This window comes from Camelus bactrianus, chromosome 5 (genome assembly GCF_048773025.1).
Source record: "Camelus bactrianus isolate YW-2024 breed Bactrian camel chromosome 5, ASM4877302v1, whole genome shotgun sequence".
Lineage (NCBI taxonomy): Eukaryota > Metazoa > Chordata > Mammalia > Artiodactyla > Camelidae > Camelus > Camelus bactrianus.
In genome coordinates this window covers 92,923,067-92,949,839 of record NC_133543.1, presented here as the reverse complement: position 1 = coordinate 92,949,839, position 26,773 = coordinate 92,923,067, and the positions used below count along the sequence as shown (strand labels likewise).

The 26,773-nt window shown below is 34.5% G+C and overlaps 1 protein-coding gene across 3 annotated transcripts in view; it reads left to right on the top strand.

Moving 5' to 3' along the window:
* Positions 1 to 21,711, top strand: part of CUL3 (cullin 3) — an 89,188-nt gene extending 67,477 nt beyond the window's left edge. For all 3 annotated transcript variants that reach the window (XM_074364394.1, XM_074364395.1, XM_045512101.2), the window contains 8 exons: positions 348 to 518; positions 1,143 to 1,250; positions 4,892 to 5,016; positions 5,606 to 5,702; positions 6,806 to 6,940; positions 14,649 to 14,835; positions 18,555 to 18,700; positions 21,242 to 21,711. In XM_074364394.1, coding sequence (XP_074220495.1) covers positions 348 to 518; positions 1,143 to 1,250; positions 4,892 to 5,016; positions 5,606 to 5,702; positions 6,806 to 6,940; positions 14,649 to 14,835; positions 18,555 to 18,700; positions 21,242 to 21,373 — 1,101 coding nt within the window. In that variant the 3' untranslated portion in view covers positions 21,374 to 21,711. The remainder of the gene's footprint in view (positions 1 to 347; positions 519 to 1,142; positions 1,251 to 4,891; positions 5,017 to 5,605; positions 5,703 to 6,805; positions 6,941 to 14,648; positions 14,836 to 18,554; positions 18,701 to 21,241) is intronic.
* Positions 21,712 to 26,773: the final 5,062 nt, after the last annotated feature.

The following is a 26,773-nucleotide window of genomic DNA, read 5'->3' as shown; positions in this document are numbered from 1 at the left end:
TAAGATTCTTTTTTGTGATTAAAATTTTAATTTCATCTGTTCTTAGTCATCCTTCAGTCCAGCCATGCATGTATCACTTCATGCCTCCATTTCACTGGTGGCCCACCAGGGAGTGGAATTCCATCCCAGCCCCTGATCAGTGTTGCACTGATGAGGATATGAGCTGGGCTGCTGTGTGAAGTAGGAAGCGCTTTCTCATTCTAGATCCTGCCTCCTGACATGGCTCAGCCAGATATTTGTGGTTGTTATCAAACAGTGTTGTTGTTAAACTACTGATGAACTGTGACGCTGTTTTTGTAGAACTAAAATTTTGTAATTGTTAAATCGTCTTTTAATTGATTTTTCAGCTAACAGAACAAGAAGTAGAAACAATATTGGATAAGGCAATGGTCCTTTTTAGGTTTATGCAAGAAAAAGATGTATTTGAACGTTATTATAAACAACACTTGGCAAGGAGACTTCTCACAAATAAAAGTGTTTCTGATGACTCCGAAAAAAATATGATTTCTAAGTTAAAGGTAAGGTAAAACAGAGTGGAGTGCACTTAACTAATGTTTATCACATGATTGAAGACCAGCAGCATGTGACTGGGAAATATTTAAATGATTTAAAATACTTATTTCTGTAAATTAATAAAGCTAGTCTTTTTTGTGTTTTGTTTGTTTGTTTTTTGTTTTTTTTTTTTGAGCAGGCCATACTCAGATTTGTTCAGGTTCTGGGACATTCACAGTGTACTGGAATTCCTTTTGGTGTGACAGTATATATTCACGGAGACCTGGGGGAGGTTTGGTACAAGGGAAACAATAAAGGGAGTATTACCATGTAATTCTGTCTCACAAAGTGTGGTCCACAGACTACCTGTACCCGTATTAGCTGATACAGGTGTTTCTTGTTGAAAATACGAATTTCTGGGCCCTGCCTTCAGTGAGGTGTATGGGAATCTCTGAGAGAGTCTGGGAATTTGCATTTTAAAGTAAAATCCTTGAGTTATTCCTAAACATACTAAAGTTTGGTGCCCACAGACATAGAACAGCTGTTGGAAACATTTAGAAAGGATGACAGTAACGTGAAAGAGTTTCTTTGTACGTTTTCTCATGGTAAAATCCATCATTTATTTGTGTATATTTGTTTTTCTTCCACAGACTGAATGTGGATGTCAGTTCACATCAAAACTGGAAGGAATGTTTAGGGATATGAGCATCTCAAACACAACAATGGATGAGTTCAGGCAACATTTACAGGCAACTGGGGTAAGATTCTTCATAAACTTCTACTTTGTAAATGTGTTTATGTAAAGTCTTTTGTAATGTGCATAGTCATTCATATATCAGAAAACTGAATGGCTGATGTTGTTTCTTTAAATGTCGTTGATGGCAACATACGTATCATCTACGAGTGCTTTAAAAATTATTTCCCCCATATAACCTCTTTTTCTAACTGTTAATCTTAAAATTTTTTTTTAATTCTTCTAAAGCTTAGTTTGTCCTCCCCACTTGAAGGAATGCACTGAAAATTTAATAAATACAGTGATTCTGTCATTAAAACCGTTACTGATTGTGGAAGGAATATCAGGCTTAGGCAAGCTTCCCAAGTGTTAATACTCTTGCTTTTACTTTACCCCTAGGATTGTGCTGTCTTAGAATTGTTACCTGACCTTCCTGTACTTCAGTATTTGCATTCTCATCTGAAAGATCAGGATAAAGGCCTGACATCCTCGGGGGCGGCGGGGGGAGGTGAACTGAGTATAAAAATGCTGATGTTAGTGTGTTATAAATGTGATTTTGTACTGTGACTTTCAGAAGGCAGTAGGCTGCAACTTACATGGCTTTGGAGTCCAGTGGGGTTTTTGTGAAGATTCAGTGGGATTAAATGATGTTCAAAATTTTCCCTTTTTTTTTCTTCTCTTCTCTCTCTCTTTTTTAAACTGTTTTTCAACTTAAGCTTAAGTTTTGAGAACTCCACATTTTTTTAAAGTTTTCTCACTCAGGTGACCATATACTACTTTCTAATTAAGACACGTCACAACCATTAAAAAAAAAATTTGGAGGTCTTTCTTTTGGTCTTTAAATATGAGATCGTCACTTCTGATCCTGCAGTCTCATCACAAATTATGTCAAAAATACCTAATTCTGTAGAAATGGACACTGATAACATATTAAGGCATTCTGACTCAGAGGGACTTCTGTTCCATGTCCATTATATAGATAGTTGGCTGATTGCCTCAGATGTTTATAGTGGAGAAGAGCTGAGAGAAGGAAAGAAATACATCTGTGATAAGTAGAAATTTGAATGGACAGGAACTGCATGTGATTTTCCTAGATGTTTTGTTTTTTAGATTGTTCAGGGATTTGTACTTCATTCTGTCCAATGCATGGATAAAATTATGTTTTCATATACGTTTTTTCTTCCGCAAATGTTACACATATTGAGAACTATAGGGAGATAACCTGGCCTGACTAAATGCTCTGTTGAAACCACCTAAGGGAATATTCCTGGACAGGTCTCACACCTTATTTTTTCAGTCTCAAATTATGTGTCTGTGATAGTTGAAGGCCTTTTGATAAGAAAATTAGGAGCTTTACTCTTGGCCACTTTGTTGCACTCATTTCATTTAAAAAAGAGGGAATGATTGTTCAATATCATCTCATCAGATTCTTTTTGCTTCTGTTATTTCCTGTTGTTATGAAGTTTGTGAATCTTTCATTCTTTCATTTTGACTATTCAGATATATCCTGCACTTCATGGTGGAATAGTTGTTCCGTAATTTGTTAACCTGTAAGTAGAGTACTTAATCAGGATGTTCAGAGTTAAGTATTTGCTGATCTAGCTGCCGTTTCCACTTTGTAAGGCCATTATTTGCATGCAGTTATTGGCTGGTTTGTCATTTTTTATGCTAAGGATCTTAAGCTTTAGGTCTCCTCAGCCTTAATCTTCTTTAGAAAGATTTGATGAAAAAGTGACAAAGTAATCAAAATAAATTTTGAGCTTTCTGAAATCTTTGAGCCCTTTTAAAACATCACCAGTCCTCAAGCAGACAGTTCTATATAACTTTCTTAAAGGTTCTTGGCCTGTTAAAATATATCAAGAAAGTGACTCTTTGTGGGGAGGGAGTAGCTTAAGTGGTAGAGCACATGCTTACCATGCACAAGGTCCTGCGTTCAATCCCTGGTACCTCCTCTATAAATAAATAAACCTAATTACCTCCCCCACTGCCAAAATAAAATAAAGAAAAAACAAAGAAAGTGGCTCTTTATTTACTTTTATTTACTTTAAAGTGTCATATAACAAATATTTTTTTAAATTCTAAATGCTTATGGTATATTTTATTTAAACAAGTCGTGCTTATTATGCTGAGGGAAACTTAAGTATTTGTCCATTTTTTTCCCTGTGTTCTATGTTTTTTAGTGGGGACAGGGGCAGGAAAACCACTTTGCTGTCCTATTTCTGTTTATTTATATCAGCAAATCATATCCTGACAGACCTTTCTGGTACCTCTGTCTCTGTAGACATGTGGCATTTTTTAATATAAGCTGAATGGCTTAAAAATATTACAAAGATAGCTAGAAAGAAAAGATCCAAACCATCAGAGTAATAGTTCTTTCTTCTTCTTTTTTTAAATTTAACAAATAACTCACTGTTTCTGTGCCAAGCATTGTTCTAGGCACTGGGTATATAGTAGAGAACAGACAAAAATTCCTGCCATGATAGAGCTTACTTTCCAGTCCAGGAGACAAATGATAAACAAGATCAGTAATCACATAGCATCTTAGCAGGTGATGGGAGATAGAGAGGAAATCTGTAGCAGGAAAGAGTGACCAGGGAAAGCCTCCTTTAAAAAAAAAAATGACATTTTGAGGAAAGACTTGCTTAGGGAGCAAGATGTGTGAGGATATGGGAAAAGAGATAAAAGACTATTGTCCCAGGTGGATTGTGGCCCCCTTCCCCACTTGCAAAGTACAAACAGTTCTCAGCCCGCGTCCGTTCATCACTTAAGAATCTCTGCTGTGATTCTCTCTCTTGTGTGTCATCTAAGAGTTCTAGTTTCAATTTCTTTAAAATGGAATAATCATTTAGTAGATACGTATGAAGAAATCTGAGTGTGGAGTACTACTTGATATTTATAAACTCTTTCTTAAAAATGAAAACTTCTCTTTTAAAAATGTATGTCACTAAATCACCCAAGTTAGATAAAAAGGGAATAATGGTTTAGAACAAGCTGTGACTATTAATAGTAAGGATAATATTTCACCCTTAAGAATTTCTGTTGATGTGCTTTATTGTTGTTTTCGTTTAAAAAGAAAAAATACCTAATTGTGATAGTAATGCTAACATATATTTTGTAGAGGTAGTCAGCCGTTATACAGATGCTTGTAGGGCACCTACTGCATAGAACTGGATCTGGTGTCCTGTGCACCTGCATGTGAAACATGAAGGTTTTGATCAGTGTAGTTGAAATGTGAATGGGATATTAGGAATATGTTGTTTCTGTGTTAAGACGGTTTAAAAAAAAAAAAAGAAGCTGAGATGAAAGGTATTATTATCCCAGAATATTCTCTGTAATGATACTGATACTGCCCCTTGACATTTTATCTTAAAAAATCTTAAGAGCCAGAACTTTGCATTTTTCAGTGATAGCAGTAAAGACTCTGCTCATATGCTAAGAACTATCCTTTGATCAGTATTTTAAAGTCAGCAATAATTAGAAATATTTGCCAGGATAGTTAAAATTTGGAAAACACTGGAATGGGTCTAACTTTTAAGAAGATATGTTTTATTTGTTAGATGTTGGATATGGAGATAACTGCTTTGGTAACTCTTAATACAGTGTCTGTATGGAACAGATAACACATCCTAACTAATTTGAGGGTACTGTTTCTCCTCTTTCACACAGGTGTCTTTAGGTGGTGTTGATCTCACAGTCCGGGTGCTCACGACAGGATATTGGCCTACTCAGTCAGCCACACCAAAGTGCAACATCCCACCAGCACCAAGACATGCTTTTGAGATATTCAGAAGGTAAATGAAGATCAGACTGTGTATTTTAGTACAAATAATTGAGATAAATTTGAGCATCAGTAGTGTCCCTGATTGAGGATGAATATACTCCATTTTTTATCTTATGTTCGAAAGGAGAATTTTCCCTTTATGCTTTTAACATGTAAGGATAAGTTGCATAAACTTCTGAGAAGAATGTTAAAAGTCCTTTCTGTAGCAATAGTGCATGGTTAGTAGTATATTTTGTATTGTTGATGTTCACCGCTAGCTTAGGGCGAGTTGCTTATTTTGGGTCACAGTGGAGAAAGCTGCTCTTAGGAGCAGCAGTGGCTGAGCAGCAGCCGGGGGCAGTAGATGTAGTGGGAGAACTTGTTTAGTGGACCACCTTTGTCACTTACTAAGCTAAGTTACTTAGGTCTGTCTTTTTCTCTCTCTTTCCCCCTACCTCTTATTTGTGGTTCCTTTTCTGTAAAAAATTGTAACTAAGCTTGATTCCTTAGGTTTCCTTTAGCTTTTAAAGTATACATACCTTTTTGTTAAGGGTTGGTAGTTTATAGTTTCAAATACATGAACTGTATGATTCTCTAAAATCTGGTTTGATTTGCTGTAGGTTTTACTTAGCTAAACACAGTGGTCGACAGCTTACACTCCAGCATCATATGGGCTCTGCAGATCTCAATGCCACCTTTTATGGACCAGTTAAAAAGGTAAATAATAATAGTTTGAACTTAAAATTAAGTTACTGAAGTGATTATTTCAGAATTAGCAATGCACCAGTGAATTGCCTTCATTTAAAAAATAATTTTTTTATATGTCATAGTGTGAGGTTTAGTGTATTAATTTATTTTCATTGCTTGCAATCAGGGTCATTTGCCTTAAAATGGCTAGATAATGAAAAGCTTCTTAAAAATATTAAAGAAAAATACCTGAGTTATTATCTAGGCAACAAATAACAATTTCATTAAATATTTTAATTAAAATCTTAGAACTTTTATGTAAGTCACTGTGAAACCAAAGATTTCTTTATGTTGTTGAAAATGCCTATATACATATTCTGATTTTTATATTTAATTGAAATGAGAAGTATTCCTTACAATTCATTTCATTGAATGTTTGACACTGTTATAATATTTAACCATAAGTGGGAAGGTCAAGAATATTAAAGAACTCAGCATTTAATTATTGCTTGCTTGTTTCTGTTTTAAAGAAAGGTTTTTTCCTTAATAGTCATGTTATCTTTTGAAGTTTTATTAAACAGATCATTAGGTTTTAAAAATGTAATTCACATGTTAATTGTTGAGGACCTAAGTTGCTGCTTTATACTTTTAAATCATAGAGCAAGAACAGGCTTTAAGGATGGCAGAGCTTTTCCCCCCTCATTCTGTGCTATTATTTGATCTCTTACTATGATCAGACCACACAGAAAGAAACCTAACCCTACTACTTTTGGTAGTGGTATAATGGCGGTGGTATCATAATTCCATCATTATCCCATTTTGTGCAGTTAAAATAATTTTAGCTATAAATATAAGGAATTATTGATTTATTACTTGCTCAGATACATTAAAATATTCATAATGGAGGAAAAAAATGGGACAGTCCTAAATGAAGACTTGGTGCGTGTGCATGTGTGTATACACACATGGATACACACATACTTTTTAAGTAACATTTCCTTTTTATATAGAAACGAGTTAACTGTCGTTTTGTTAAGGTGGTGGTTGGACATCACAGAGCTTATTTCTCACGTGTACTGTTGCTAGGAAATAATTATATATTGTTTCTATTTTTATATTGAAAAATTAAACAGGAAGATGGATCTGAAGTTGGTGTTGGAGGCGCACAAGTGACTGGCTCTAACACACGGAAGCATATATTGCAAGTCTCCACTTTCCAGATGACCATATTAATGCTCTTTAATAATAGAGAAAAATACACATTTGAGGTATGGGTTGGTTATGTGAATTTTAACCAATTGTATTATTTCTAATTCTCACCTGTTACTTGAGTCTTAATTTGAGTAGCCTCTGGGGTTACTATTATTGAGGAGGAGAAGGAGGAAGAGGGAGGGTGATTTGAGTAATAACCTTTCAAATATCATTAGAGGACAAAAACACAGTGTAAAATTGGGCTGTGGAACTATATGAACATCATACACTTACTGGGTCACATTTCATTTGGTCTTTTAAATCAACTTTATTGAAGTATAAGTTTTATATAATAAAGCATACCCCAGCCAAGTGCACAATTTGATGGGTTTTAACAGATAAAATGCCCCTGTGTAACAACCATCACTGAAATCAACATAGGCTATTACCCCCTCCAAATTTTTATATTCCTTTGCAGTCAATTCCCTCACACTGTCCCCTGACCCAGGCAGCCAGCAGGCTGCTTTATATCACTGTGAGCTAGTTTTGCCTTTCTAGAATTTCATATAAATGGAACCACATAACATGTATTGCTTTTGTCCAGCTTCTTTTACACAGCATATTTTTGAGATTCATCCATGCCGTTGTGTATATAGTTCCAATAGTTCATTCCTCTTTATTGCTGAGTGATAGTGTATTATATGGATCCACTACATTTTCTTCATCCATTCACCTCTTGATAGGCATTTGGGTTGTTACCAAATTTAGACTGTTAGGAATAGAGCTGAATGTTTAACATTTTAAAGAAACTGCCAAACTGCATCCCAATGTGATTTTACCATTTTATCTTCCTGTCAGCAGTGTAGGAGAGTTCTGGTTGCCCCACATCCTTCCCAAAATTCAGTATTGTCAGTATTTTAAGTTTTAGCCATTTTAGCTGGTATGTAATTATATCTATACATGGTGAATTTAATTTCTTTCCTTGACTATTAATGATGTTGAGCATTTTTTATGTATTCATATGCCACTTATATGTCTTGTTTCTTGTGTTCTTTGTTCATATCTTTATTGGGTTGTTTAAAAGTTCTTTATAAATTCTGGATGCAAATCCTTTGTCAAATTGTTGTGCTCTGTATTTTCTCAAAATCTATCATTTGCCTTTCATTTGCCTAACATGTTTCGAAGAGCAGAACTTTTTAATATTGATACAGTTTAGTGGCCACTTTCTTCTTTTATGGTTCATGCTTTTGGTATCCTATTTAAGAAGTTATTGGCACCCCAAGGTTGCAAAGATTTTATGTTTTCTTCTAAGTGGGTTATAGTTTTAGCTTTTATATTTAGGTCTATGATCAGTTTCAGGTTAATTTTTTTTGTATGGTAGAGGTAAAGATTAAGAATTAGTTCCTCCCCACACATAGGTATTCAGTTATTCATTTCAGTATCTTTTGTCAAAAGTACTGTTCTTTTCCCTTTGAATTACCTTGGCCCCTTTATTTAAAGAAAAAAAGTCAGTTGAATATATATATATATACACACACACACACACACACACATACATATATGTCTGTTTCTGCATTCTGTGATCAGTTTCATTGATTTCTGTATCTATCCTTTGTGCCAATTTTACGTTATCTTGATGGTGTCAACTTTCTTTTTTCACCCATCTTTTTTTCCTTGAAGTAACTGATTGTTATACTTATTACCTTTTCCTTTCTCCCATTCAGTCATGATTTGATTGAATTAAATTCAGTTAGTCTTTTCCCATACCTTTTAAGAGTAGGTTGGAGTTGAAATGAAGATCATGTGATTTTTATTAAGTTTAAATTAAAGATAAAGAATGAATATCTTTGAAAGCTGAATATTTCTTTATTTTTAAATTAAAGATAATGAACATTTTTAAAAGAATTACTACCATATTTATACTTAACTGAAAGCCAGTTTTCAGGTATAGGTGAACATACGAAAAAATAAATTTAACTTTGAAATGAAGATCAAGGTTGAATAATTCTATGCCTATTTTAATACTCATCTCATATTCCCTTTATGTGATGATGATATAAATAAGAGATGACTATTTTTATGTGATATACCTCAAGGAAGTATCTTGAAACCTAAGTGTTTTGGGTCAGTCAGTGGCTAAGTCAAGAGTTTTTGCTCTTAATGTATTTCCAGGTGTTTTACCTAGGTAATAACCTTAATGTTGAAGCATAAGTTATAAGTGATTGAATCCTAAGAATATTGATTAACAGAGTATGAGTGTCTTACTCAGACACTATGGGCCTTCTCAAACAGAGGTGGAATTGAATTATCTCTAACAGCTTGGGTGTTTTAATCTGTTGCTCTCATGGATAATGTATTTTAAACAAAACAAGCTACTTGATAAATGCTAGAGTCATAGTTTATAAAGAACTGGCAAAAAATTGTGGGATAAACAAAAACATAAATTCATTTTCTTAAGCCATTATTGGAATTGCCAGTACATTTAGTGATTCAAGCTTACTTTTCCCCTTTCCAGTCGGCTTGGGATCATTGAGGCTAATGAGCAGTGATTAGGTAGAAGGTAAAATTAAGTAGAAAATTCCTCTTAATATTTTAAGTTTTAGCTAAGTGATAAACCAGAAACTGGAGCATAAATGGCGTATATAAAATGCCATTCCTGTGGCTCCAGAACCTTCTGGCTGCCTGCCTCTCGAACCGGGCCATCATGACAAGGCACGTGAAGTTTGCTGTCTTTACTCAGACCGTGTGTTTATAGTCTTTGCATAAATTTTATTAGACAAGCCTTTTACAGAAATCTGCACAAATTAGAGGAGACAGTTAACTTTAATAATAGTTTAATAATTATTAAAGGAAACTTATCTTTGAATATTCTTTCTTTATGAGTTCAGTAAAATGGTGTATTTGTTACTTAATGCTGCATAACAAATCTCAAAACTTATGTTTTAAAATGACCACTCATTATTGTATTTTGTGGTTTCTGTGGGTTAGGGATTCAGGAGAAGCTTGGTTGGGTGATTCTGGTTTGGAATCTCTCATGAGGTTACATTAAGATATCAGCTGGGGCTTCAGTCATGTAACGTTTGTCTGGGACTAGAAAATAGTATTGCTATGAATCTTCTTCCACATGGCTGGCAAGTTTGTTTTTGCTCTGTTGGTACAAGATCTTAGTTTCTCTCCCCGTGGGCTTTACGAAACATGGCTGTTGGCTTTGTCCTTGCATCCTGGTGGTTAACTTTCCGTGGAGCGAGCAGTCTAAGAGACCCAGGCAGAACTTGCCTGGGTCCCAGCCTTTGTGACTCAGCCTTGGAAGTCACTCCTTTATTTTGTTGGTCACCCAAGTCAGCCGTGATACAGTGAGGAGACCACACAAGGTTGAAACATACCAGGACTGTTGCAGGCCGTCTGGGGAAACTGCCTAGAAAAGTAGCATTATTGTAGTGTCACATTATCCATTATAGTCAGGCTGCTAAGGCTTTTTCCTCTTTTTATATATTTTCTTGAATGAATAGAAGTCTGTATCGTGATTTAGAACAAGCTGAAATAAGGAAATACGTATAATGGTAGTCTATACCTTGAATTTTAATAACTAGCATGATTTCTGAAAGAGATGGATGTTAATACTTATTTTTCTGAATGTTACTAGACTTTTTAAAAATGTCTAAAAATGAGTCTGAAATGTAGAAGCTAATTGGGTACAGCAGCAAAATTAATGTCAGACAGTAGAATTTAAATAGAAAACCATTAAACAACAGTGATAATTGATATTTCATCAAGAAATTATAAGTCATTAATGTGACATAACTTCATATATAAAGGAAAATGGTTGGAAGCTAAAGCAGAAATAGACAGTCCCACAATTACAGATATCCCTCAGAGATGTACTGACTGACCAGACAATAGAAAGGGGGATACAGAAGATTTGAATAACACAGTTAACAAATTAAAATCAAAAGTTGCACAGGGAACTTTGAACTCAGAAAGCAGAACACACAGATTGTTCTTGGTAAATATCTGAGGCTGTCATAACCTTATTACCAAAACTGAGCAAGGAAAATTAAAAAAAAAAAGGAAGCCATAGGTTATTCAAAATATATGTACAAATCTTAGGTAAAATATTAGTAGCAAGTTATATTCAGCAGTGTATTGAAATCATAATCTACTCTGTCTAATAGAGTTTATTCCTGAAATACAGAGAAGGAATTTGTTAACAGATAGTTACTGAGATTTTATAATAATAAAATTTACTGAGCACCTGCTGTGTTGCCAGATACCATTTTAAGGACAAAAATCAATGATTTCTACAGATGTACAAAAAGCATATTATAAAAGTCAGTGTCCATTCCTTATTTCCTGATGCAGGCCTCTTAGCTACCTGAGAATAGAATGAAATGCCCTTCATGGCATAGGGTGAATCTAACGAGAAACCTAAGCTCACAGTAGTTACAGTAAAACATTAGACACCTTTCCATTAAGACTAGAAACAAGTTAGGGTATCTGCCTTTACTACTGCTACTCAGCCTTGTTCTGCAGGTTCTAATTAACACACCAGAAAAGAAAAAGGAGTAAAATTTGTAACTATCAGGTGCTGACAAAGTTTGTAGATGGTATGATTGTCAACTGTGGTAATCAACTGAGAAATTATTCTTTGAGGAGAGTTTGATAGAAAAGTTTTCCTGTAAACCAAGTTTATACATCAGAATTAATCAGAAAATGACATGAGGAAAGGGATATTTTAATAAGAATCATAATCTTCCTAGGAATCATTCTATCATGAAAGGTATAAGGCATAACACCAAAAAGGCAATAAAAGCAAAAGAATGTGAAAGGATAAATGTACCAGAATGGGAAAACTGTGTTTATAAAGGAGGGTTTTTTTTCTTTTAAGTCTCCTATAAATTCAGTGAAATCTCAATCCAAATCAGATTTCTTTACTGTGAAACTTGACAAGTTGATCCCAGAATTCATCTGGACAAGAAAATGCACAATAGGCAGAACTTCTTTTGGAGGGACAGGGGTTTAGGGCATGAGAAAGCCCAATAAGAAGGGGAGAAATTTGTCCTAATACCCAGACATCCCTCAAAGTTAAAATTGTTTTTAACATGTGTAGACAAATAGTTCTTTTGAACAAAATAGAGAGTGTAGAAAGAGATACGCATATAGAGAGGTGTTTGGGATGTGATAAATTTGCCATTTCTAATAAACTGAATTAAAATAATTGCTACTTCATTTGTAGGAATAGGAGAGTAGTATGGCAACCTTAGTTCCACATGTCATATCAAATGCAAAATCAAATTCCAGATAGATGTAAGCACAAAACTATAAATGTAATAGAAGAAAACAATATTTTGATAAGCTTGATATAAGAAAGGCCCTTTTTCAAGCCTATCATATAAACCACAAAGAAAAAGACTGACATATTTAATCAAGTTAAGAGTAATGAAACGTCTATATGATGAAATACCCTAAGTTAGAAGATGAGACTAGAAGAAATTGTTTATGGCATGTAACAGAATTGTAAACTAACATATAAAGAGCACCAATAAATCAATACAAAAACAGTTGAACAGAAAAACATGGAAGGAATATGAATAGATGAAGCACAGAAGAAGAGTTAAATACAAATATCTTGTAAACATGATAAGGTGATTTTTTTTCTCCTTTTGGTTATGGAAGTACAAATTAAAATAATGAAAATAAAATAAGCCCACTAGATGGGCAGAAGAAAAAGAAAATTCTATGTTTGAGAAAAGAGAAAGTAGATACTCACAGACTATTGTGAAGTTGAATAGTTAAGCAACTTGAAAGGCGGTTTGTCTGTATCTGTCAAATGTAAAAACTTTCTAAGTTTGGAGAAACAAGTGCATTTCTGGAAATCTACTTCAGAAGACCTGGCTTTTCTGCTCAAAGGCAGAAATGCATGCTTCATCACAAAATTGGATACAATCTCAGGCTCTATATTGTGATAGAACAGTACCATGGAATTCCCTGTAGCTTTAGTCTCTTTATGCTGACGTGGAAACTCACCAAGAAATTAATAGAGGAATTCATATAGTGTGATCCTATTTCTGTTTAACACTTAATACTAGTGTACAGGTTCATACCTGTATATATATGTAGATGTATTTTTAAAGGGCGTGGAAGAATACATATTGAATTGCAATACAGACAGTCCCTGACTTACGAAGATTTCACTTAAGATTCTTTTACTTTATGATGGTGCAAAGCAATGCTCATTCAGTAGAAACCTTACTTTGAATTTTGATCTTTTCCTGGAGTAGTGATATGTGGACCGATCCTCTTGTGATGCTGGGCAGCATCGGCAGCTGCAGCTCCCCGACTTACAACCGTTCTGTGCCAGACAGCCATTCTGCTTTTTACTGTCAGTACAATATTCAGTAACTACATGAGCTATTCAACACGCGGCTATAAAATAAATTTTGTGTTAGAGGATCTTGCCCAACTGTAGGCAGTGTAAGTGTTCTGAGCACGTATAAGGTAGGCTAGACTAAGCTGCAGTGTTCAGTAGGCTAGGTTCATTAAATGCATTTTCAACTCACTATGGGTTTATTAGAACATAACCCTATCATAATTTGAGGAAGATTTGTAGCTACCTCTGGGAATGATCTGTAGTTGTAAAGTATCAGCTAAGAAGGTATTTCTGGTTCTTTGAATGTGGTTAAACAATAATATATGTAAATAAGTCACTTTTAGCATATATATAATAACTACAGTTAACATTCTAATTATTAATAGCACCTATATCATTTGCTGGCATTAACATTTATATTTCTAAAGTAGGTAGACATACCGAGATGATTTGAAGCAAAGGAATGTGTATCATCACTAAAATTGACATTTCTTTTAATTCTCACTTACCTGACAGTCCTTTAGAAAAGCCTAGACTGTTTCTCAGAGAAGTGTGAAAGGGAGAATGGCTCTCTCCAGATCAGTTACATAATCTGATTATCACCACCTTTATGCCCACTCTTCCTGAGCTACTTTTGAGAAAGAAACAGCTTTATACAGTGAATCAAAGCGATACATCCTAATGTGAAGACTTGCTGCGTCATACAGCCTTGTAGATGCGCAGGGACTAAACCATACATGTGTATAATTCTCTCGCTGTCCCATTGACATAAGAATACAATGAATTCAAAAGTTATACATTCATTCTTTCCTGAACTTTTTTTTTCAGTATTACATTTTATTCATACCATAATGAGTAGCAAAAATTATCACTTGCCCCTCAAAACAGATTTGTATTGCTTTTCATGTTCAGTATTTATTACCAAGTATTCATATGTGGGCAGTAAATATGGTCAACTTGGATTGTCAATGTTTATTGTGGTAGAAGGCCTTAGCTCAGCTTACTTTGCTTCTTTCTGTGAAAGAAGTTGCTAAGCAAGAGAATACTGTGGATAAACTTAGAAGGAAGATTGTAGAGTATTTCTAAAATTAGCAGTTATATGTTGGTTAATATTTTATGTAAATATGAAAGCCGGTTCCCAATAATTTGCTGAATGACACTTCAGACTAGATTTCATATCCCTGCAACAAAAAGTTCATGTCTTTTAAATATTTTGTAATTTGAACCACCTTTTTCTCTAGTTTGTTCAAATAAGTGAGATTTTAGGGAAGTGTAATAATCAGGAAAAATTTTGTTGTAAATTATTTCTGTAATGAAATTACCTCTCTAACTACTGCATGGTCAATTTTACTTCTCAATAAACTAATCTACTTTAATCTTTCAAAAAGCCTAATTATGTCAATCTGATGAAATTTCAGGAAATTCAGCAAGAGACAGATATCCCTGAAAGAGAACTTGTTCGAGCCCTGCAGTCCCTCGCCTGTGGCAAACCAACACAGCGGGTTCTCACGAAGGAGCCCAAGTCAAAGGAGATAGAAAACGGTCACATATTCACAGTCAACGATCAGTTCACATCCAAACTGCACAGAGTCAAGATTCAAACAGGTATCTGGAACTGTATCTTTCTCTTAAAAATGATTGTATACATACTTCTTTTCTCTAAAAAGAAAACTCTTATATATTAGAGTTCTATTTTTTAATAAAGTAGTGCTTTTCTGGTGCTGCTTGACCACGTAGGCTTAGGAAATAAAGCTGCTTTTGGCTTAAGAAATAAAGCTACTTTTATTGATAGGTGTTCCTATCAAAGTGCAGTTGAATCTAAGTACAGTAAGCATTTTAAAAAGTAATTCGTAATGTGAACAAGTGTTTATTTCCATATGGTTTTCAACAAATGAAATGCAATTTTACGAACATGTTAGTACTTATAAAATGTTTGTAACTGGTTGAGTTAGCTAATAGTCAATGATGTCTACTTTTAAAACTGATATACAGATTTCTCAAAGTTGGAATCTGTTACCTATCTAAAATTTGATCTTTAAATGCAGCTATTTGTATCTTGAAAAATATTTTTTAAGTTTCAAACCCTTAAAAACCCATATTATCTCTCTAACTTAAAAACAGAGATGACCCTGTTGTGAATAGTTTTTAGTACAGCTTTTTTTTAAGGTTGGCGGTGAACATCCTATTTATTGTATACTTAACAATATAAGGTGTCTATTTTCCTTGTATTTCAGGGGAGGGGAAGTCACTCCACTTCTGCTGACGTTTAAAACTGTAATGTAATTTGCTACCTGGTTTTAAAACTAGTATTCAGTAAGCTTCCCAGTGTTAATGTATCCCTTACAGCTAATATATCTGTGTAGTAAAACAGTGTATTAAATAAGATAAACTTTTAAAGCGACTAAAATTTTCTGATTTAAAAATTGTTTTGTGTTACATATTAACAAAATATAAAGTCTTTCAAAAATTACTTTAATGTTAAATATACAATTGACTGCCAAATACATTGATTGAAGAACTTTGTATACACACTTTTGTTTTTCTTTTTGATCCTAATTGGATAGTTATGTTTTTCAAAGTAAGGTGGTATCTCGTTACAGCCTTGACTACTTTGTCCCATAGTTGCAAACCACAACATTGTATCTTATCTTCATCACCAAAACTGGTCCATGTCTTTGGACACAGATGTGTATTAAAAATAAAACAACTGTGCTTAGGAGAGTAGTGGAATAAAATATCTTTTTCCCACTTAATTTCCCATAAATATATGACTTTATAGTTTTGGGCAGAGACAGGTTTTGGATTTCAGGACTGACTTGTACCCCAGATTTGGAGGATGTATGGTAATACATACCTGCATTACGTAGCCTCACCCTGCTTTATCTTAAGTAAATGTCTTTGTAATCCCAGATTCCATCATACCCAGCAGATATTGTCAGATTTTTTTTTTTTAATTCTTATTATTTTACTATTATTTTAAAAAGTCATCTTCATGGAATTTTAACTTTTGGTGACAAGTGTGTAGGTATAGTATTTTAGATCTGATGAAAATAGGAATGTAGTTATATATGATGAAGAGCATAACTAGATGACGTTTTAAAGTTCTTTTCAGCTGTAAAATTCTGTAAAGAAAAATGTTTCTCATTTCGAAATGGCACTTAGATTATCTTGGCACTTATTGATATTTTGTGGAAGTTAAAATTGTCTCTGATGATAAATATTGGGACCACATAGGTCTTCATAAGTTGTCAGAATACATGCTTGCCTTTTTAAGAAAATATTCAGGCTCAAAATCAAATGCTCAGAGATTCTGATCTTACCTTTTTATGCTGCTTTTTACTGTAGTCAGTAATCAAAGTATAGGCAAAAAAGTGAAAAGCATTTATTCAAATAACACAACTTTTGAAACAAATTAGGTTTGTTATATTTTATAGTGATTTCCATAATTGACAGCCTTCCCCCAGCACCACCACTCACATCTGTCCTTTCCTCCTGGTACCGTTAGATACTTACGGACCCACTTACACAAGGGAACACCCATGTCATGCTCTTCGCAAGTGCAGAGTATTGTGCTGGGCTCTGGGAATGAGCTCCTGCCCTCACATTTTTAAAAACATCGTAATTCAGTGTTTATCACTACAATCTTCCCATTTACCTTGGAGTATATTTATTTAGGTGACCAAATTTAGATGAACCAAACGGATTGTTAAAAAAATTTTTTCCTCCACCATTTTATTTTATCTATTTTCATGTCTGCAGAAAAAGTGAAAAATGCTACAGTAGACATTGATAAAATGTTGCCGCATTTGCTCACGTGCCCTTGTTCCCTCCCTCCCTCCCTCCCGCTCCCTGTGTGTGTACCTGTATTTCCTACAGCATTTGAATTACTTCAGCCACACCGGTCTCAGAATACAGTTGTCTCAAAAATGCCTTTGGTGCTTTATTTTTTGGATCCAAGATTCTATCAAGGATTCTACATTACACTGATTTTAATGTCTCTTTAGTTCTATTTAAACTAATAAATACCTCTATCTTTTTTTTTCCTTATGACATTGAATTTTTGAAGAAAAGCATTTTTCTTTTTTAGTTGACTATTTTAATTTGCTCGTTTTTGCTAAGATATTGATTATCTTTAACTTGGGAGAAGATACTGAAAGAAGAATTCTTAACCAAAGGGATTCTAATTAGAAACAGTTGAGTGGATACACACACCAGAATGATCTTCTAAGTTGCACAGTCTGCTGTCTCATGGGCGTGCTCATGCCTGTCAGCAGTGTCCCATGTGATTGTTCTAATTTTTCAATTTCTGCTTCTGGAAACTTCACATCTATTGATGACCAAATAAACAACAAAATCAATTACCACTTTTCTTTCTCTGCTACTTCAATTAGAGCAAAGTTATAAGAGAAAAAGACTTTTATACTTAATTCTTTAGCAGTTGTCTTGGAAACTATAGAAAATAACAGAGTAAGACTTTTCCTAAAAGGTGGAATATACTTTACATTAGTGATAATGAGATTGTGACATAAAAATACTAAATGAATCATTGGCAAGAGGTACAAATGAATTACTTCATTGTTATGGTGACACATACTAAGTGACATTCTAGTGGTACTTTAAAATTTTTTATTTAGCTGACTAAATCTTAGTGATACAAGCTCTTTCCTTGTCTTAAAGATTGTAGCCACATTTCTCCTATTTGAGATGCTTTTGGTGAAGTTTAACTTGCAGTCATGGTGATAAAATGCTAGTTGACCTCTGCAAGTCACAAGCAATGAAAATTATTTACTGATAATTTTACTACTAAGTATATCCAGCTACCATTTTTCTTCCCGGAAAGGAATAGTGTTACTGTATAAAAATAAAGTTGGCTTCATTATCTCTGTAAAATTAAATTCCTAATATTTAAAAAGAATAATTTGGAATTGAAGGATTTTTCTGTCACTGCTTGTTAATTATTTAAATATTTATTAAACATTGAATTAGGCACTTTTGGGGGTTTTTTGTTTGTTTTTAGGGAAGAATAGTTAGGTTTATTTAGTTATTTTTATAGAGGTACTGAGGATTGAAGCCAGGACCTCATGCATTCTAGGCATGTACTCTACCGCTGAGCTATACCCTATCCCCTAGGCACTTTCTGAATGTTGACTTTAATTAATAAGTATATATATATATATATATATATTTTTTTTTTCAGAGGTTGAAATTGGTTTTTCTCTGTGGATAATACTAAATTATGTTGTTTGTTTAGAAACCTTGTTATTTTTCATTAAATTTGAAATTCACATAGTAATCACATGGTAATGTCTTTATTTCTCTTTTAGTTGCTGCCAAACAAGGTGAATCCGACCCAGAAAGGAAAGAAACAAGGCAGAAAGTAGATGACGACAGAAAACATGAGATAGAAGCTGCTATAGTGCGGATAATGAAGTCTAGAAAGAAGATGCAGCACAATGTGTTAGTAGCAGAGGTGAGGACCTTCAAACTGGATTCATGTAGAAAAGGCAAAAAACTTTACCAGTTCAAGTTTAGAAAAGTACTATATTTAGCTAATTTAAAATACAGTCTTAAAATTAGGAGACCATAGTCAAATAACATTATTAAAAGCATGGCACTTACTTGATAGTTAGACATAGCAATGTATCAAAATATTTGCACACTTTAAGAACTGCTATGCTTGTGATGAATATAATAGTGAACTATTGTCACATAAAAAAGAAGAAACTTTTTACTGCTATTTAGTACTTCTGTATAAAACAAACTACCTTCTGAAAAGTAATCACTTACCATTTATTGAGTGCATACATATTGCAAATTAGGAAACTAAGAGAGGGTGGAGGACCACTGAAGAAACCACTGAAATAGTGAGGTAAGAGACGATGAGGGCTGAATAAAGTTTTAGTAGAGGATAGAGAGCTGAGTGAAGACAAATGGGAAGTGGAATTGACAGCATTTACTGACTGATCATGGGACTTGAGAGGGAAGAGCAGAGGGTGACTTAGGTTTCTGGCTCAGATGGCTATGTAGAGGTTGGCCCCTTTGACTGAAAAGTGAGAGGCAACGTACTGCTGTGTTCCACAGATCACTTAATATCATTTTGTATAAGTTGACTTTATATCACATGGAAAAGGAAGAAAATTATGGGTGAGTGATCAGTAATGTCAGAAATCATTAAAAAACCAAATCAAGTAAACATTTAAGATGTGTTGGCAATTAGGTGACTGGTTCGTTTTCCACTTTTCATCGGATTAGTAAGAAGGGACATTCGATGGCAGTGCCTTGAGTAGTAAATGGAGGTGAAACCACCAAGTGAGTGACTTGTCCTTTGAGATGCTGGCTTGTGGGAAGGGGCACAGAGAGCAATACCAGAGGATTAAGTGTTGAGGGGCTCTAGATTTTGTTACCCTAGGTAGGAAGATACTGAGTCATATTTATATGCTAAGGATAAGGAAGGAATGCTTAAAAACAAAAGAGAAAAAAATGAGATGAGGGGATGATTGATATACCAAAGTCTAGAAGAGGAAAGACGAGGGGATTTTATAGCAGACACAGGTGGGTGGTAGTATGTTAACAGGGATGCTACTGAATATGCCTCTTCCTGAGAACCCAGGGCAGGGTGCAGGGTGGTTGTAATGAAAGGTGGATACAAGCATGTGTATGTAAGGTAGTGGGAGTTTGAAGAATTTCAAACTTTAATGGCCTGTTTTCCTGTGTAAAACAGGATGTGAGGTTATGGTGCTCAGGAACGTGCTGACTTTGAATGCTATAAATTAGTGTTACCAGTCTATACCAGAGATTGGCAACCTTTTTTCCAATGTCCAGTGCATGAGGGCAGCCATAGATAACAAATGAGAGTGGCTCTTTTCCAGTAAGAATTTACAACAGCGCAGTGGGGCTGTGGTTTTTTGACTCTAGGTGTACACAAAAGATGTAAAAACTACAACTTGACTCAGTGAGGAACTGAGTAGTGGATTTTTGAATGATGTAGTAGATGTAGAATGGATGTTTATGGAATAAAACCAGAAGAAACAGGAAGTTGAAAGTACTCTTGGGAATGTAGCTGAAGTGATCTTTCATGCAGTCTAGATCCTGTCAGAAAGGAGGTAAAGTCAAAAAAAAGTTACTAATAGCTTAGAAGAAGGGGTCAGAGGATTCAGGGTCTCAGGTGGGTTGAGAACAGATCTGTTGATACTGGAGTGATAATACTGGAAGGGTGATAAATTTTAGTTGGAGGGTGAAGTGCTGAAGTTTCAGATTCTGATAAGTTGCCAGTCCATTTTGGTCTGCGGAAATGAACTGATCCAACAGGAGTAAAAGAAAAGCTGGCTTATGGATGGATGGATGATCTGCAAGAGCGGCAGGGGGGATTAGGGAAAAGCATGTACTTCAGGGGCAGGAAGATTCAGATTCTCATCTCTGCTGGCTCCATTTACTACTTGTTCTTGTCAGTTTTCCTCTCTGGCTCATTTTCCTCATTTGTAAAGTGAGACAACCTACTTTGCAAGAATAAGAGCATTAAATAAATAAATACACACAAAACTGAGACATAGCGCATCAGTCAGGTTTTGGCTGCTGCTGTAGTCACTGTTTTATTATTATTGATGTCGTGATACCTAGAATCCTGACAGCTGTCGGGGAAAAGAAGACCAGCACCTACCGGGCATGATTCTGAAGCATCCCGTCTGCTCACGCAGTTAGCGAGCACCACGTAGTGAGGTTAAGTGACTTTAAGCTGTAGGCTGGTGTACGTTCATGCTGATGTACTCCAACCGACTCACCCACTAATCCACTTTAACATTCACACTCTGGTGTGAGGAGGTATGTTCTAACCGTACATTACATTTTTAAATAAAACCTTTTTAAGTTTCTGTATTTTTAATTTTTGTAATCAGATTACTCAAGTTGGATCTGAGTCTTAAAATGACACATCAGTTCTATTCAAAGATAAGAAGTTTTGTGTGTTTATATGCAATTAGTTTTTGTTTGTATGTTTTTTTACCTTCTCTTTTAGGTAACTCAGCAGTTGAAGGCTCGATTCTTACCAAGTCCAGTTGTTATTAAGAAACGTATTGAAGGACTTATTGAGAGAGAATATTTGGCACGAACACCTGAGGATCGCAAAGTATACACATATGTAGCATAAAATGCGTTCAGAAATTTGATTTATTATTGAACTGTACTCTTCGCATGGACTGGGAAGTTCTTTTAAATCATTAAATATTAAGACGACCATCTCTTCTATTAAATTACAGTACATGTTCTAGACCATTCAGATCAAGCCTTTACTCCCTTTGAGAGTTTTCAACATCAGTTGATTGAGCTTCAGGCTTTACAACGTTTATCCCTGTAGAGATCATCTTTACAGTTCCTCGGGAAAATGTGAATGTGCCGCGTTTTGTTTTCAATACTGTATGAAAACAGTTAAAAATAAAACAAAAATTTAGAAACTACAGCTTATTAAAATAAAATTGTTGGATTTCATTTCCCCAGGTCTTCAGTGTTCATGTAAATGTGTTTTGTAGTGTTGCTTAGCACTTTGCGCATTGTATAAGTTGGGTAACAAAAATGGTAAAAGAAATGACACAGTTCCCAGTTATCTTGCTCTGCTTAAGGCATTTCTTTATCTCGTCTTGTTTAATTTAAAAGGTTTGATAAATATACAGAGACCCAAGCATACAATCTGAGCATGCTTTATTCTGCCACTTGCACTTACTAATCTAATAACCTTATGACCAGGAACCTTTGTTTTGGACTCGGTACACACCCCAATTTGATTTTTCCCTGCTGTAATTTGAGATTTCCCAAATTCTTAAAATGATTAGGTTTTGTTCTGCATTATCTCTAGAGAAAGAAAATATTTTAGTATGTATAAAGTGTACAATGATTTTTTGCTGTTGTACTCACTGCTAATAGTGGATTGTATAGGGCAGTGTTTTTATTTCATTTATTGTAGAAAAATAAATGAATTTAGTATACACATATTCACTAATTCAAGTATGTCAGAGCACAAAGTTGGCAGCTGGTTGTATTTAATTCAGCCCCTTTGAAAAGCACATAGTCTACAATTTGTTTCTAAATATCTTAGGTTCCCCCTCTCTTAAATATATATTTTGGTGAAGCTGGGGTGCACTGTTAATTTTCTGTTTCAAAATGCATTCTAAAGATGCAATAAATATGGTTACCTTGATATTTTTAATAAGATCTTCAGTTCTTGCAGCTGTGTTTTGGAAAGTGATTAAGCAATATTTTTCAAACCTGATGATTCTTGGATATTTAGCTGTTTGTCCTCCAAAGAGTCATCATTTCATGTTTTCAAAGATGTGCTTTGTGCTGAAGATTCATGTCAGTTATCCTGTGCTTCCAACTTTCACCAATATTTTTTACCTGATCTGCCAAGGATTATAGTTTGCTTTATTTTAACTCCAGAGTATTTTTATCTTCAATTTTATTTAATTTTGTTTAATTTTGTTTTCATGAGACAATGTTTCAGATGTGTAATTGGGGCAAACCACTATAGATTTCTGTTGATAGAAAAATTCAGTGTTACTAATAAGTTCAAGTAACAAATTGACCCTTGGTTGACTATGATACTGTTGATACATTTATTAGAATGTATGTCTCAGAAGATGGTATCTGTTTAAATTTATGGTCACGTTACAACTGAATTCTAATATGGATTAAAAACTCCACATAAATATTTTTCCCCATGCGTCTTGGGTTATAATTTTCCTTTAAGACTTGCAAATATGCTCTTACTGCATTTAATTTTGTCTCCATTTGTACTGTAGAATTGTAAGCCTTATGCTCTTAATCTCTACATTTTCCGCTTTTCCAGGATGCAATTAAGATACAGATGAAAACTATCATAAACATGATTCTCAGGATACTTTCATCACACTTGAGCGAGAGGTCAGGTGTAACATGAAGGGTTTCCCTTTCTGATCTTCACATAGTTGGAATTTCTGTAATTACAGGGTGTTTATCTACAGGAAAATATTGGTATTTCAGGTTTCAGAAATTTTTTATTGGTCTCAATTCACAATTTAATGATATAACACTTTGGGAAACAGAGCATTCAGACTGTCAAGTTAATAAATATGAAAGATGTAAAAACTTTCATTTGAAATCTAAATGAGACATTAAAACAAAAATTTCAGTGCTGATTTGAACTATTAAAAATCAGTAAAGTTAAATTTATGACATTGTCTCAAGTATGGGTGTACAAATCAAATCTAGAATTTAAAGACAAACTTGTTAGTTTTGGAGTACAGGTTTGATATTTGTGCTTCTAAATGCTTATAAATATATGGAAACATTTCTGAATTGCAGTTGAGTTGAATGGCAGAAAATGATGCTGCATTGAAAAACAAAACCAGGTCACTTAAAACATTTTATATGTGTTTTAGTGCATTAGTATTATTTTAGCTCATCAAGCTCATAATGATACATTTGACATTGCCTTCTTTTCAGCAAGAGATCATTCATGCTCTTTTTCTTTGTTTTTTAATGTCTTAATTTCAAAGAATAATGAGTCCTAACCATTCATTTAATCCTGTTGATGTGAACAGATTTTGGTGACTTGAAGAATTTTAAGGAAGATGGACACATAGTTTTCCAACTGCACAAATTATGTACTTTTTGTTCACTTGTTAAAATGTAATCCTCTGCTACCATTTTTGAATCCAGGACAGTGTTTATTTTGAATTGTTATATATATAGTTATACTATTTAAAGATTGAAAATTCATTGCAATTAGGGAACACACAGCCTCACAAAATAAACTGTGGTTGTGATTGTAAGGATTCTTTATGTCAATGAATTTTAAAAGGGGATGGGGAAGGGATGCATGTCTCTAAAAGCTATGTTAGAACCGCCTGTGTAGCACTGTAAGCATAGACACGTGCCACTCCCAGTCCTCAAGATGCTGGTACGCTTTCTTGGTAAAAATCCTGTCCTAATGAAGCACTGTTGCTGTTCCATTCCCCCAGTGTGTATGTTGGATAGCAAGAAAGGCTTAGGGGACAACCAGTGATCTTAAGGTTATGCCTGCATCCCTAGGAGACTAGTACATTGGTATCATCTCAGGCTTCTAAATATTCAGTTCCTAAATTTGGAAAGTAATTTTAGTATGTTAAATCCAGATTACGTCTGGGTTTTGTTCACAGTGTTAAGTATATATTTTGAATATTAACAGGGTTTTTTATCTTTGCCTGCCTACTATAACTTCAGACTCAATTTTTATAGCCTTATTTTTCATGTGGTTGGTATCTGATGTACACTATTAGGTTGTCTCAGTCTGGGGAGGAAAGCTGTCACATCAAAACTGTAGATAGTGTATGGTGCATATAGTCAGTAAGTTCTGTCCTGTGTTGATAAGAATGCTAAAACATTTCAAGTTAGCAAATATAAGTCATTTCTATTCCCCAAAGCAGAAACAATTAGAAATGTTAAATAGTAATGACAAATTATTATTACTATGTGCCAGACACCGTTCTGAGTGCTTTTTGTGGGTTAGTTAATTTAGTCATCACGTGGGGTCTGAGATGAGAACTGTTGTTAGACCAGCATTGCCCAAGGCTACTAGTAGGAAATGGCAGAACTAGCAGTTGGACCTGAGTTTGATCCTGTTTGTGGCTCCTGTGCTTACCTTCCATGTTGCAAATTGACAGCATTTTTGTTTACGAAGTTACCATTTTGCTTTCTACCTCATTCATGTGAAGGAAAGTTATGGCAAGCTAAAGATAACCCATGAAGCATCTCAGTGTGGAACTTAAGATATTTTTATTGTCTTTATATTATTTGCTGATAGTTTTTAGTAAGTAGAGAAACAGGGCAGATAATGGCAACTATTCTGGAATCTTAGTGAATGTTTTACATACTTCAGTGGGTAACATGAATAGATGTTTTATGTAAATTAAAATCTTGAATTGAAAAAAAAAATTCTACTTACTACTTGCCTTTCCTATACCACATCATTTATTTATCCAAAAGTAAGAGGAGACATAAGAATGACAGTTTAATAAGTAAGGATGCAGAGATTGGTCATGAAGCTAACTCTCAGGAAGCATGAATAGCTTGAAAGCCCATTCATTTAATAGTTTTAGAAATAGCAAATTTGTAACTGGGCCATTGAAGTGATTTGACCCTCCCTGTCAGGGTCCTGTTGAACCTCCAGTGAGCCACACCAAAATAACCACATGCGAGGAGCTCAGAGGAACCTTATGTAATTTTTAGTGCAGTGAAGTTGTTGAATTTCAGTAGTCAGGTGAAGCATAACTCAATTAATACATAAAACAAGGATTTTTTTTTTTTTGCAGTGTAGGAAAATTAAAATTCTAAGTCTTAAAATTCTGCAGTTGTGATTTTTGAATAAATGCCTCAGCACAATGTCTGGCGTGTGGGTGTAAGCACTCAGTAAATTTCAAATGAATGTGCTTAATGATTCAAGTGTCTTGGAAGAAAGTCTGAAAAGAATTGAACTTCATGAAATTTGTACTGCATTGTTGAGGGTGTGACTGCTATTCATGGTGTGAGGATTATAATTTTTTACTTTTATAAATGCAAATCACTTGCTGTTTGGTTTTCAACTAGACAAAAAGTGGAAAATGTAGACCCAACTGCTGGGTTGTTCCAGGTGATACTAAATGCTGATGTTAAAGCCCTCTTGACTCACAACATCTTACGGAAAAGATTCAGACCAATGATAAAAAGAAACTCATCCACGAGCCCACTTGCAGTTAATAGGATGCAAGAATTTGGGCCCAAGTCTCTCTGATCCCAAAACCTGTGCTTCTAATGAGCTGCTAGTATGTCCCAGTAACTCATTTTGGGAGACACTGGACAGAAATTTATGAACTGAATTTAGATCTTTTGGAAGTTGATTTTCTTGGTGAGTATTTTGGTGAAAGATGGTGCTGACTTTTTTAGAAAGTGTTCCTTGGGGAATTTGATGTTAGGAGATTGTATAGATTCTACACGAGAAAAATTGGCAATATGGCTTTACATATCAGTGTGTGTGGTGTATGTGCTTTATTTTTCTGAAAAGTTTATAGAACTGATGTCAGATGTCAGTATCTGTAGAATTTTATTTCCTACATGATGCTGTCTTCTGTATTACGAAAAAATAACCACTAGACTGATTTTTTTTTTAATGGAATGGAGTTGTAAGCTGAAAGAGACAGAAAACTTACCTAAAGAGCGTGGAATCAAGTGAGGAAAATGATAAAATCTGCATTTTGTGCCAGAGTAGCCCTAGCAATGGGCAACTGGTGTGTGTCACTATAAAACAGTCAGATTCTGTCAAAACTGATACAAAAAGTCTGTGCATAGTATGTTTATAGTATCAGTTTTAAAAAATTCCCCCTCAGGCTTGCCTGTGAAGGTGTTTTGCAGTACTCCTAAGAAAAGCGTTCTTACTATTTTTTGACCAAAATTGGTATTATCCAAGTTTGTAATAAGGCATCTGTATTCATCAAACTGACTTAAGCTGATTAAAAATAATGCAGTCAATTCTCAAAGAAGTGAAGGGTTGCAGTAGCTTTTA